The 14,772-nt window shown below is 37.6% G+C and overlaps 1 protein-coding gene across 1 annotated transcript in view; it reads right to left on the reverse strand.

The window, feature by feature from the left end:
- Positions 1-14,772, reverse strand: part of LOC150098590 (uncharacterized) — a 134,263-nt gene that overhangs the window by 48,507 nt on the left and 70,984 nt on the right. The window contains exon 4 of the mRNA XM_090405279.1: positions 8,817-8,965. Coding sequence (XP_090261405.1) covers positions 8,817-8,965 — 149 coding nt within the window. The remainder of the gene's footprint in view (positions 1-8,816; positions 8,966-14,772) is intronic.

Below are 14,772 nucleotides of genomic sequence, written 5' to 3' on the forward strand. Positions count from 1 at the left end.
CAGCTCTTTGTTTTATGAGGATGATGTTATACTTCTAAATAAATCCACTACAAGTTTGCAAGATTCCCTGACTAAATTGATGACTGTTGTAATAGATATGGTATGAAGGTCAGCAATAACAAGACAATGAAAATAGGTAGAAGCATTGAAAATATCAACTGCATTGTGAATGGAAAACCTATAGAACAAGTAAAACATTTCAGCTATTTAGGCAGGATTTTTAATGAAGATGTAAATTAAATATGGAAATAGACAACACAATCAACAAAGCTGATATAGTGGGAAGTCAACTGAACAAATTTATATGGAATAACAGAGAAATTAGTCGAAACGCTAAATTAGCTGAATATAAGTCAATGTTCAAACCAATCTTAACTTATGGATCAGAGCTGGGTCAGAAATAAAACACTTGACCAAAGACTAGAGACTGCAGATATGAGAGTCCTGAGAAAGAACAGATGGCATCAATGACAATATCATATTAAAAATGAGGATATTAGGAAGGAACTTGACATTGTTAGCATCCAGGAATGTGTTAGCAGAGCTAATCTCAGGTGGTATGGTCACTTAAACAGAATGGGCGAGGAAAGATTAGCAAAACAAGTGTTCTCTGCCAGGTTGAGAGGAAAAAGACCCAGAGGAAGACTAAAATATAGGTTGATTGATATGGTAAAAAGTGCCTTAGAAGATAGAAATATAAGATCTAATAATGTTGGAGTCTTGACAAGTAACAGACTGATTTGGAAGAAAATTGTAGATAGAAAGTTAGTAATGATGTAAATTTTTCATGTGGTACTATCATATCCTGCATACCCCTTGAGGATACATGGGAGGAATTTGATGATGTTATTGTCCTCATTGCTGCATTTATTTGCGTGTCGAATTTCTTGATATGAGAGCTGTTTAGCCATACTGGTGACAATACTCTGCTGCAGAATAGACCAGGTCTGACATGGAGTATCGCAGTGTAGTAGCAGAAGAATCCCATGTAGAACCTCATAGTTTTTGTATGATATTATTACAGGTTCTGATCTTTAACAAGATATTCTCCAGATGTCTTTTTAACAATAGTGTTCTATCCAAAGTAACACTCAAATATTTAGGGAAATCTTGATATTACAACATTGTGTTGTTACAGTTGACCAGAAGTTTCTTATTTTCCAATTTGGTGTTTAGGTAAGTTTTAAAAGAGGTAAACCGTGAGTAGACATAACTATACATAATAAATAACGGAAAAACTCACGTAGAAATATTATTTAATAGTATAATTTTCGCCTGTGTGTCACAGGCATCTTCAGTACAATTAGGCACAAAAATTAAACATTAACTGACAATTCCAAAAAGCGCCACCTAAGTAGCTGGTGTAAGATAACTAAAAAGGTCAATAACTTTCCTAAAAAAAAAAAAAAAAAAAAATTTAATACAATAAAAAGTTAGGAAAGATTAGCTGATTTGTAAAGTACTATCTCCCATAAAGGGGATAGACGTAAGCCGTTGGATCTGTTTAAGTTAGGAGAATGAAGTAGAGTTTCACATGCTTCTTTATAAAGGCGTTCCATGAGAAACTGACTTTTGTGAAGAACTCTTGTCTTTCTCCAATGAACTCTGTGTCTAGTGAAGATGGCATGTTCTGCAAGTCCAGACTTTTCAGGTTTTTTAAAGTATTCAATATAAGATTGGTGTTCTTCTAGCCGAATGGAGGCAGATCTTCCCATTTGTCCGAAATAACATAATCCACAAGAGCACGGAATCTGGTAGACACCTGGATGATTAAGATGTGGAAGCTTGTCCTTTGGAGAAGCGAGAAAGGTGGAGATTTTTCTAAACGGTCGAAAGGCAACAAAAATATTCAGTGGTTTTAAAATTTTTGCTATACGTTCACTGATGCCTTGTATATAAGGGATGGTAATGCGCGTTATTTCCTCTGTGTTTGAAGAGGGAGACATATTAAATCTACTCAAAGTTCTTTTAATGAAGCAATTCTTATAGCCATTAGATAGAAAGGAAGAAGTTATACATCGTATTTCTTTCTGTAAAAGATCGTCTGTAGAACAAAAGGAGTGGGCCCGATGAACCAGTGTTTTAATAGTTCCTGCCTTTTGACTGGGATGGTGATGAGATTCCGCATGGATATAATGGCCTGTATGAGTCTTCTTTCTATAAACTGAGAAATGTAGGTTACCATCTGGTTGGCAAAGAATTAGAAGATCTAAAAAGGCTAACTGCTTATTTGATTCTACTTCTAGGGTAAACTTGATCCTAGGATGAAATGCGTTTAACTTATTGAGAAATTGTTGAAGTTCATCAGAAGAGCCATTCCATACAGCAAAAATGTCATCGACATATCTGAACCAATGAGTATATCTGGGAGAAATATTGTCAAAGATACGTTGTTCAAAATGTTCCATAAAGAAATTGGAGATAGCAGGAGAGAGAGGATTACCCATTGCTGTTCCTTCAATTTGTTGATACAACTTATTTTTAAAAGAAAAATAACCAGTCAAAAGGCAGGAACTATTAAAACACTGGTTCATCGGGCCCACTCCTTTTGTTCTACAGACGATCTTTTACAGAAAGAAATATGATATATAACTTCTTCCTTTCTATCTAATGGCTATAAGAATTGCTTCATTAAAAGAACTTTGAGTAGATTTAATATGTCTCCCTCTTCAAACACAGAGGAAATAACACGCATTACCATCCCTTATATACAAGGCATCAGTGAACGTATAGCAAAAATTTTAAAACCACTGAATATTTTTGTTGCCTTTCAACCGTTTAGAAAAATCTCCACCTTTCTCGCTTCTCCAAAGGACAAGCTTCCACATCTTAATCATCCAGGTGTCTACCAGATTCCGTGCTCTTGTGGATTATGTTATTTCGGACAAACGGGAAGATCTGCCTCCATTCGGCTAGAAGAACATCAATCTTATATTGAATACTTTAAACCTGAAAAGTCTGGACTTGCAGAACATGCCATCTTCACTAGACACAGAGTTCATTGGAGAAAGACAAGAGTTCTTCACAAAAGTCAGTTTCTCATGGAACGCCTTTATAAAGAAGCATGTGAAACTCTACTTCATTCTCCTAACTTAAACAGATCCAACGGCTTACGTCTATCCCCTTTATGGGAGATAGTACTTTACAAATCAGCTAATCTTTCCTAACTTTTTATTGTATTAAATTTTTTTTTTTTTTTTTTTTTAGGAAAGTTATTGACCTTTTTAGTTATCTTACACCAGCTACTTAGGTGGCGCTTTTTGGAATTGTCAGTTAATGTTTAATTTTTGTGCCTAATTGTACTGAAGATGCCTGTGACACACAGGCGAAAATTATACTATTAAATAATATTTCTACGTGAGTTTTTCCGTTATTTATTATGTATAGTTGGTGTTTAGGTGGAAAGAACTAGCTTCGTCTTATTGATGTTTGTTGTTAGTCTCTATTTTTAAAAGTATTCCTTAATAATTCTAAGGTCATTTGTGAGAATATCTTCAGTTACTTTGATGTTCTTATGTTGGATGGCAAGGGACATATCATCAGCATAAGCAAATTTTCTTGACCTAGTTATTGGTAGATCAGATATATATATATTGAATAAGATTGATGCTAATGCTGAGCCCTGCAGGAGGCCGTTGTTCAGCTTTCTCCATTTGCTCATTTTGTTTTCCAGTATCATATGAAAGAACCTGTCAGAAGGCATGTTACCAACAAGTCGTTGTACAATAGATTGACATGGTATGACTTGTATTAGCTTGTATAGCAACCTTTCTTTCCAAACCATATCGTACACAGCAGTAAGGTCAAAAAACACAACAGAAGTTTTCAAACATCTCTGTAAGTCTGCCTGGATATGGGTTGTAAGGCTTAGTACTTGATCCATAGAACTATGTTGAGCTCTAAAGCTTGCTTGCTCAACAGGAATAACTTTGGATATTTTTGGCCCAATTCTGTTAAGGAGAAGTCTTTCGAGGAGTTTATAACAGCAACTGAGGACCGCAACTGGGTAATAGCTCTCTACCTGATCCTGAGGATTGTTGGGTTTTAATATGACCATTATTTTGGTTACCTTAAAGGCTCTTAGAAGATTTCCCATCCTTAAAATAAGAGAAAAGAATCTTGTTAGCCACTGACAAGCAGCTTTTCCACAGTTAACCAAAAATTCAGGATGAATACCATCAAAGCATGGTACTTTATCGGCTTTAACCTCCTATAAGGCCACAGTTATTTCGTCTGTGGAAAATCTTGAAAATTGGGAACTATCAACTGCACTTTGTTAAGTTTCTGAATGATCTTTTAAGCTCCCATTTGTGAAGTTTCAGAGTGATCTTTTAACCTCCCATTTGTGAAGTTTCTGAGTGATCTTTTAACCTTCCATGTGTGAAGTTTCTGAGTGATCTTTTAACCTTCCATGTGTGAAGTTTCTGAGTGATCTTTTAACCTTCCATGTGTGAAGTTTCTGAGTGATCTTTTAACCTTCCATGTGTGTGTGCGTGTTGTTGATGAGCTTGAGGGGCTCTAGACAGCAAGGTTATTTTGACATGCAATTTGATCTGGAGTCACCAAGAGATCTTTATGAGTGACCTGGTTGCTTCCACCTAACTTCTTTAATAGGCTCCATGCTTTTCTACTTGATTTTTTAAAGTCTAAAGCATGTGTAGTTTTTATCCATTTTTCTCTGTGCTCATTATCAAGCTTCTGGAGTAATTCATCAGCTATGTCACAGTCGCCAGATTCTAGACAGGCTTGGTATAGTTCTTCACAGTCTTTATTCCAGCCAGGTATGTATTCCTTTCGGAAACCCCTTGGAATATACTTCTTCGCTGTTGACATGCTGGTTCCAATGAATCTGTTGCAGTTTTCACACACAGGCAGTATCCAGTTCTTGTGAGAAATCCTGCCAGTTCACTTTCCTAAAATTCCATCTTGGTCATGGAATTGACCGTATTATGGGTCCATTACTACCAATACTAGATAATGTTGGCTATGTGGAAAATCTTCAAGGACTCATCTTGTGTTTAGTGACTGATTTTGCAAATTTGGGTAACAAAACAAAGGTCTGGGTTATATTCCCTATTCCATGCTGCAGGCCTTAAAGGTTCCTTTGTCTTTTGCTTCAAATATTAAGCTCAGACTGTTTTGCTCAGCCCAATTTGTTAATGCTTTACCATTTCCATCATTATTATTGTAATTCCCCATTGTGTGATGGCTGTTAAAATACCTTATGTAGATAGCAGGATATGGAAATGTGGGAATTATTTCAGGTGGTCATTCTACCAGGGGAGCCTTGTAGACGTTAACCACTATGAAATCTTCAATTCTTCCTGTGAGAGTGTGTATATTATGATTAATATGTGTTGATATTAAGTGAGCATTCTTTATATTATTGCATACGTAAGTTGCGCAGCCATGAACTTGGTGATATGTAGCTCCAAGATAATCATACCCTGCAATTCTTTCTGTGGGTTTCAATTGTTATTCATTGTGTGTGTGTGTGGGGGGGGTTGAATGAGAGAGAGTGACTTTTAGCAAAGCTGATTCTTTCAATGATGAGTTGGCAAATACTCATTTATTAATGATATTTCGTGAAACACGTTTTGTATGATGAGCATATAGAATTTGACCACAAATTGTGATGTTAAATAGGGTTGAAAAACCCTTCCACCTCTGGAGCGACACCTTCAGCTGAAGGTGAATGGCACTTCTCATTACACCATATATCACAAAAATTAGGTATTATACATACGCTCAAGAAAATACAATGAGTAGAGAAAATATTCTGTACTCCTACTCTGCAACAAATTCCTGACATTCACTACAGAACCTCAGTTTCCATCCTTTACATTGGTAGACTTTCTCTCAAAATTGCCAATCTCCTAAAATCTCATGACACAAGAGTAGCTTTCAAACCCATTTTGACTATACAAGCTTTATTAGGTTCACCTAAGGACCACAACCTTTTCAACAAACATCCTGGAGTTCATAATATTCCATGTTCTTGTGGCTTTTCTTACATAGGGCAAACATCTAGAGAACATAAAAAGAACATATTGGAGATGTCAATAATAACAGAGAAGACAGCTCAGGCCTAGCTTTCCACTTCTCCCACATTCACCATAATAATGAATTGAGCAAGAGCTCCATGTCTTACATAGAGGACAACTTCAATGCAAGCAACAGTGAAGAATCTAGAATGGTTATCCACTCACAAGGCACACTCAACAGAAACCAAGGAATGATTCTGATATTTGGAAGTTGCTTATTAGATCTTTCTACATGTCAGACTAACTTTTCTTCCAACTATTGTGCCATACTTATTGAACAATGACTGACCAGTGACAGCTTTCACATTCCATGTGTTTTCTTTCGTTCTCTTTTTTTTTTTTCCCACTTTTGTGTAACAGTTTCTTACATGTTCTGTTTTTTAGTTATGTAATGGTTCACAATTAATACTTTATTGTATTTTTATTTTATTTTTTGTTCTTCCTAACACAGAAGAAGCCACTAGCATGTGTAGTGAAACTCTTTGGTATAATCATCTGTATTATTATGACCTAATAAAAGGCAATGCCAGTTATTTTACATCACATTGTATTGTATGTTTATTTATGGTTTAAGCCAACACAGAATACAAAATTAGAATTTAAGGTAGTATATGAAGATGGTTTGATGTAAAATCAGGTTGCGATACGCAGTTATACATTCTCCACATTTATTCGTCATCTACATGAATCACATTATGAAGGAAAGTAACATTAGCCCGATATGAAAATTGGAGATGTCAATCTCAACTCTTTATTTTATGCAGATGATGTTATACTCTTAAATAAATCCAGTACAAGTCTACAGAATTTCTTAATTCTTAACTAAATCAAATAACTGCTGTAATAACAAATTTGGTATGAAAATCAGCAATAAAAAAGATAACTTTGAAAATGGATAGGAACACTGATAACATCACCTGCATCCTGAATGGAAAACCTATAGTACTATAATTTGCCAGCTTCTCTAAAAATTATGCTAAGTAAAACATTTCAGATATTTAACATACTTTTTAGAGAAGATGGCAAACTATATATGGAAATAGACAACAGAATAAGCAAAGCTTATAGTGGTTATTATCATTATTACAAGACAGTGTTCAAACCAATTTTAAATTATGAATCTGACAGTTGATTGAAGACTAAAGACTACAGATGTGAGAGGTAGATGAAATGCCATCAATGCAGAATCATAGTAAAAATGGGGATATTAAGAAGGTACTTAACATTGTCAGCATTTGGAAATGTGTGAACAGAGCTAATCTCAGGTAGTACTCTCACTTAAACAGAATGAAGGAGGAAAGATTAGCAAAATAGTTGTGTAATGCCAAGAATAAGATCCTGAGGAAGACTAAGATCTAAGTAGATTGCTGCAGTCTAGAGTGCCTTAGAATACCAAAATATAAGATCTAACACAATACTGGATTCATGAAAAGTTAAACTAATTTGGAGAAAGATTGTCAATAGGAGGTCAGTAATCTTGTAAACTTATAATGTTGTTCAATCATAGCATCCTGTATGCATAGCCCCTTGAGGTACATATCAAGAATTTGATGATGATAGTCTAGGTGTGGTGGTGCTCTGACTCTGATTAAAGGCCTAATATAGTAATATAGCTATCCTTTTCTACTTGTCAGTTAATGTTCTTTACAAAATCCATCAAATCTGAAATCTCATTCAATTCAAGCATTACAGTTTATAGAATATTGTACTTCAGCACTCCAAATCCTGAAAAGTACAAATTGCATTTATCAGCATTAAAATGACAGCCTTATCATCTAAACCAAGCTAACAATCTAATTACATCTTCTAAAAAGGACTTGGGGGAAAAAAAAGAAAAGAAAAAAATACTCTCCAATTTTGCAAAAAAAATCCCCTTGTCAATCAATTTCAAATATTAAAAAATAAATTTAGCAGTAATATCACAAGAACAAATTGTGATATTTCTCCAATAAATTTTTAAAATTTTGTACAGACACCACTGAAACAACACTCGTTTCAGTAAGTGTTAATTATAAGTAAATGCATTTGTTTTTAAATAAATATATTTTAACATGCTTCCCAGTTGATTCAAAGAGGAATGTAGCCAAGATAAAAAAAAAGTCCAGGAAATTACACTCATTTATCAAGTAAAGTGAATGCTTGAAATTGAACTTCTTTAATTCTATTACTTATTAAAGAGATGAATAAAAATTTTGAACTAACTCTTAAATTGAGTCAAAACAAACCACTCATACTAGACTGAACAATCAATGACCATGAAATAATAATTTAATTCAAATATTATATCTAATTATGCTTGTATTTTCTTTTCTAGTAACCTCTCTTGACCATATATTCAAGCAAATACTGCGAATACATGAAAAGCATGTCTACTCTTCAGTCTACAAATGTTGCAAGATTCAATCCCAATGTATCATGAACATTATATGAATGTTCATGCTACAGTGATGTATTAGATGATTTTCAACACCAAGTGATGAAAAGATTGTCTTCAGGTTGTCTCCTAAATCATCTTGAGTCACTGAGTGTCTTAGTATGACTTAGAAGACAATCATCATCATCGAAATCACAATGATCCTGCTTACTGGAGACCTGAAAAATGAGTTGAAAAAATATATTAGATCTCTAGAATAGGTTCTCAGATTATGTAACTCTTAGCCAACTACATATCCACATTTCATTCCACATCTGTATAAACAAACCACAACATTTAGAAATACATGCAAAGCTGGTCTTTATATTATTGACCACCTCTTAACTGCAATTACTTACGCTGCTGATTCTTGAATATTCCTCAGGCCTTGTTCCACATCATCTTTTAATTCTTTCCAAGGAGTAATTCCTAGTTTACGCTTTAACTCTTGGGAATGTCTTAATTTAGCTGAAAGCACTTGCTTTAAGGTTATTATTTCTTCTTCAGTCTATATAAAACAGAAACAAGGAAGATTCCTATATTAAAACTAATTGCATTCATTATACAATAATATACAAAATACAGTAAATATAAATCCCAGTTTTGTTTGTTTTTTAAAATCCAAAATTGCTTAATTTTTAATCAATAAAAAAATATGCATCAAAGGACCAATTTAGTTATGAGTGATCTGAAACTTAAAAATAACATAACTCAGAAAAAATACTTTCCTCATCCAAATTGTTCCCTTTACATACAGGGTGTTCGGGATAAATTTGACATATTTATAATTAATTATATTTTTCCGTAAGTTACATGTATTAACACACACTTCTCTTCATTTAAAAGTTTGGACCCTTCTTCATTCATATACAAGATGTCAGAAAGGATGGATAGCTGGAACCCACCTGAATCATGGAAGAGAATAACTTGTATCATGATGATTCGTGCCCGCCATCAAAATAAGGATATTACGACTGCTGCCCAATGCTCCCTGAATACAGTAAAAACAATCAGGCATGAACTAGAGACTTGCAATGGTGACTACGAGGATGTAGCAAGAAGAAAGATCCCTAGCAGACGATCTGACTGCGTTCGTACAGCAGAATTCCTCGCAAATCTGCAGGAACAGGTGTTGAAGAACCCTGGCATTGGAATTCGGGCTTTGTTCGTGGAGTTGCTAACTGTAGTCAAGCCCTGGATAACAAGGGTAGCCAATGGTAGGCCGTATGTATGGCAGCAGGATTCGGCCCCTTGCCACACCTCTGGGAAAAGTCAAAAATGGTTGTCTGAAAATTTCTACGACTTCACCAGTCCAAATGTTTGGCCTCCAAACTCCCCAGACCTTAACCCCATGGATTATTTTGTATGGGGCGCAGTTGAAAAAGACACCAATCGCACTTCCAGTAATACAAAAGCCCAGTTAATGGATAAAATTAAAACAGTTTTTGCGGCCCTTCCCAGGGAGACTGTAGCATCAGCTTGTTCGAGGTTCCGAAGCAGAATTGAAGCTGTGATCGATGCTAATGGTGGTTATTTTGAGTAAATCTTGTTGATAGTATTGTAATTAACTCTGCCTGTAATGTTTTTTTGTCAATTCATTAAATTTAATAGATACAAAGAAGATTTTCTTTTTCCTTACGAAACTGTCAAATTTATCCCGAACACCCTGTATGTTTTAAAAAATCTTCTCACTGTGAAATCTAGCAGTATTACTCTATTTGAAATTGCTTCCTATTTCAGAAGTTGATCTGTGTGTTTAGTATTGAATTCTATAGCTCACTCTTTTTGTTCTATGATCATTATTACCTGAATCATTCGATACAATTTATTTTATTTTTAAACAGAATCTGGCTTGTTTTTGTTTGCTGCATAATACTACAATTATGTCAAATAAGATATAGCACTGATAAATCAAGTTGAAGTTAGATGGATGAATCCATAATTAAGCAGGAGTGGCAGAAAAAAAAAAGTGTGGAGGGAATATAAAGAAAAAGGTGATGAAGCAAGTCCATGAGCAGTATGAGAGAGAGACCTGAAGTGGCTGCAGCCATATTTGGTCCCAAGAGCTAGGATTCCAGTTTCTGACCCCCCTGCCCCACTCTTCTCACATGGAGTGAGAGTGATACCCTCAATGACATACCAATCTCAGTGTAGGGAGCCAGGGCCCTCTCCTATTTGAGGGTACAGCAGTAAAATGGTTCTGCAGGCCAGCTGCTGGATAGCACATGGGACTGAACCATGTTAGTAATGAATCTGGAGGCTTCCCAATCAGCCAGCGTTAAATCCTGCAGCCACATATTTTGACAGCTCGTGAATGGAGAGAGAGATATTGTTGCTGCAGGGGGGGGGGGAACTGTTGAGGACAGGAGACCAAGTTCCCTCTGTGTGGGCAGTATGTTTGTAAGTCTGTCACCTCTCATTGCATGCCACACTTCCTCATCAAATACACTGGACAACAACCCAAAGAAATGCAATTTAACTGCAGATCACAAAACTTTTCCCACAAAAAACAATTTAAAAAAAACTCATAAAAAACAAAAAAAAAAAATCCAACATAAAAAAACAACAAAAATCCAATCAAACAACCTGCCACCACAAGGGTGGCACTTATGCATTCATCGGAACTGACATATCATGCCAGAGATGCAAACACTCGAATTCCCATTGTTTGATCTATTTTGGCTCAAAATTTCTCTACCAAACCAACCTGCCCTTTTTATACTCTTCCTCTATCACTCTCAAAACTCCATCAACCACTCTGACCTCTTCAATTATCTCTCTCTTTAAAGTTAAACTTTCTGCAGTCTAAATACTCCAATAGTGAAGTCATCTTTCTTGAGGACATCAATGTCCACAACTCACAAAGCTCCCCCCTCTCCAGTTTCACCAATTAAGCAGGCAGGAATGCTGAGGTGTTTGCCATCAGCAATAACCTATCTCAGATCATCAATCTTCCTACCAAAATACCTGACAACCCCTGACAACAACCTAATTTGCCAACACACCTGGCCTCTTCCGAACAAGCGTCCCTTCCAGGTATACTGTTGTTGTTGGTTCTCCTCTTGGTATCTCTGACCACAACCTCATACAAGTCTTTTTTGACACAGAACAATCTTTACCCACCAGTTCACAGTCTCATGACCTTTGGCACTACAGGAATACCTACTGGGAGGACCTCCATGATCTCCTCTATTCCTCCTTCCCATGGTCTGACTACTGCTTTATCTGAGATAGAGATATGTGTAAATTCAGAGCAGAAATGAATTTAATACCTTGTCAGTTCTTTTTAATTCCATTTTATTATTATTATTCTTCTACAGCTTCTCCCACTTAAGTGGGGTCACTGTTTGTTATGAGTCTCCTCCACACCTTCCTGTCTTGGGCTGTCACCACATCCAAGTTCTTCATCTTCAAGTCCTCTTCTACCAGCTCCCTCCATCTCTTCTTTTGCTGCCCACGCTTCCGCCTTCCTTGCACATCCATCTGCATGACCCTTCTTCCCACATATTCGTCCTCCCTCCTCATCACATGACCAAATCATCTCAACCTTGCCTCCTGTATTTTCGCTCCCAAGTTCGTAACTTTCACTGTTCCCGACATAGTCATTTCTCAGATGATCCTTTCTGGTCACACCGCACATCCACCTAAGCATTCTCATCTCTGCTACTTCCATCCTGCTGATGTTATTTTTCCTCAGGGCCACAGTTTCTATAGCATATGTCATAGCTGGCCTCACTACTGTCCTATAAATTTTGCCTTTCAGATTGATCGGCACCTTCTTATCGCATAACACTCCAGCCATCTCCCTCCAGTTCCTCCAACCTGCTTGTATCCTGCATCCCACTTCCTTCTCAGCTCCTCCATCTTCTTCCACTGTTGAACCTAAGTATCTAAAGTCTCTCACCTTCCTGATGACATTTCCTTCCAGCTCCAGATCTGTCTCCTGGCCACCGCCCACTGCGCAACACATACACTCTGTCTTACTTCTGCTCAGTCTCATACCTCTCTCTTCCAGTACTTTTCTTCCAGTAATGTCATCTGCATACAACATTGTCCAAGGTGCATCTTCTCTCACCTCCTCTGTTACCACCTCCATCACAATATTAAACAGAAACGGACTTAATGCTGACCCTTGATGCAAGCCAACTGTTACTTGAAAACTTTCTGTCTGTCCCAAACAGGTCCGAACACTTGTCTTCACATTTCTGTACATTTCCTGCGCCAACCTGACATATTTCTCCGACACCTTCTTCTCCCTCAGACACCTCCAGACTTCTTGCCTTGGCACTCTATCGTATGCTTTCTCCAGATCAATAAATACCAGATGTAGCTCCCTTTGTTTCTCTCGATATTTTTCCATCATCTGTCGTAACCCAAAGATAACATCTGTTGTTGATCTACCAGGCATGAAGCCAAATTGTTCCTTTGCAATCTCCACCTCCTCCCTCAATCTACCATCAAGAACCCTTTCTAGGATCTTCATTGTGTGGGACATCAACTTTATTCCTCTGTAACTTTTACAGTCTTGTGCATCCCCTTTACCCTTGTAGATGGGAACAAGAGTACTCTCCCTCCATTCCTCGGGTATATTTTCCTGTTGGCAAACTTTCATGAACAGGTCCCACAGCAGGTCAATTCCCTCTTCCCCCAGTGCCTTCCATGCCTCCACTGGAATTCTGTCGGGGCCCACCGCTTTTCCATTCCTCATCCTCTTCATGGCCTCCGTCACTTCCATTCTACTGATGTTCTGCACCATCCCCTCAGAAGGCTGCCCATCTCCTCTGTGAGTCCTTGCATTTTCCTCATTCAAAAATCCCTCAAAGTATATTTTCCATCTGTTTCTTATGTCCACATCCCTCCATAATACTCTTCCTTCAGCATCTTTGATCTGCCTCACATGTAAGATGTCCTTAGCTGCTTTATTTCTACATTTCGCTAGTTGGTAAATTTTTCTCTGTCCTTCCTTTGTTTCTAATTGATCATACAGATCTTGATATGCCATGGCCTTCGCCTGTGCCACAACTCTCTTGGCTTCTTGCTTTCTCTCTTTGTACACCTCTCTGTCCTCTTCCACTCTTGACTCATCCCACTTCTGCTTTGCCTTCCTCTTAGCTGTCACTGCCACTTGTACATCATTATTCCACCACCAACCCTCCTTCTGCTCTCTAATCTTTCCAGATGTCTCACCAAGCACCTCGATTGCACAGCTCAGGATTACTTTTGAATTATGTTTCCACCAATCTTGTACACTTTCCAGTCCATCCGAAATCCTCTCTAACACTCTCTCCCTAAAACGATTCCTCACACTCTCCTCTTTTAAGTGAAACCACTTAATTGTCTTCATCCCATGGCAACCAGAAGTTCTTATCTTTGATCTTATTTTAAAGTCTGCGCACAGCAGTCGGTGTTGTTGTGCTACTTGATCTGTTGGAATTACTTTACAATTTGTCACAACCTTAAGATGTTTTCTTCTAGTCAAAATGTAGTCAATTTGTGAGCTGTTGTTACCACTTCTAAATGTTATTAAATGTTCTTCCCTCTTGAAGAACAACGAGTTCACAATTGCCAGATCAAATGCTACTGCAAAGTCCACAACCCTCTCTCCTTCCTGGTTCATCATTCCCACTCCGTGGCCACCATGCACCCTTTCACAGTCTCTATTCTGTCTTCCTATGTGCCCGTTCAAGTCTCCTCCGACAATCACCATCTCATTTTCTTCCAATTCCCTCATTTCTTCATCTAACACGTTCCAGAACTCATCTTTTTCCTCTGCTGTACAACCAACTTGCGGGGCATATACACATAATACGACCACCCGCTCTTCTCCAAGACCCAATTTCATTCGCATGATCCTGTCGTTCCTTCTACCCACATCCAGTACTTCACCCTTCATTCTGCCACACACCACAATTCCTACACCATTTCTTCCCTCGTTATTCGCTCCAGAGTAGAACAATTTATATCCATCTCCCAGTTCCTTTGCCTTTCCCCCTTGTCTCCTGCACACATAAAATGTCCAACTTCCTCTTCCTCATCATGTCTGCCACTTCTCTTCCCCTTCCAGTCATGCTTCCAACATTCAGTGTTCCCACTCGCAACATCCTCTCCACCTGCTGGGCTCGCTTCTTTAACCGCACCCGCCCTCGATGCGGTAGCCCTCGTCCACTTCTCATAGCTGTAGGGCGATGTGGCTGTGCGTCGCTTAAGGGGTACGCCCTAGCCCTTATATCATTTTCTCTTCGACTCATAATCATAGTTTCAGTTGGCACTGAAGTTTTCCGACCAGATGCCCTTCCTGACATCAACCCTCGCATT

Source organism: Typopeltis vanoorti, chromosome 15 (assembly GCF_054136105.1).
Source record: "Typopeltis vanoorti isolate ZY-2024b chromosome 15, IOZ_Tvanoo_1.0, whole genome shotgun sequence".
NCBI lineage: Eukaryota > Metazoa > Arthropoda > Arachnida > Uropygi > Thelyphonidae > Typopeltis > Typopeltis vanoorti.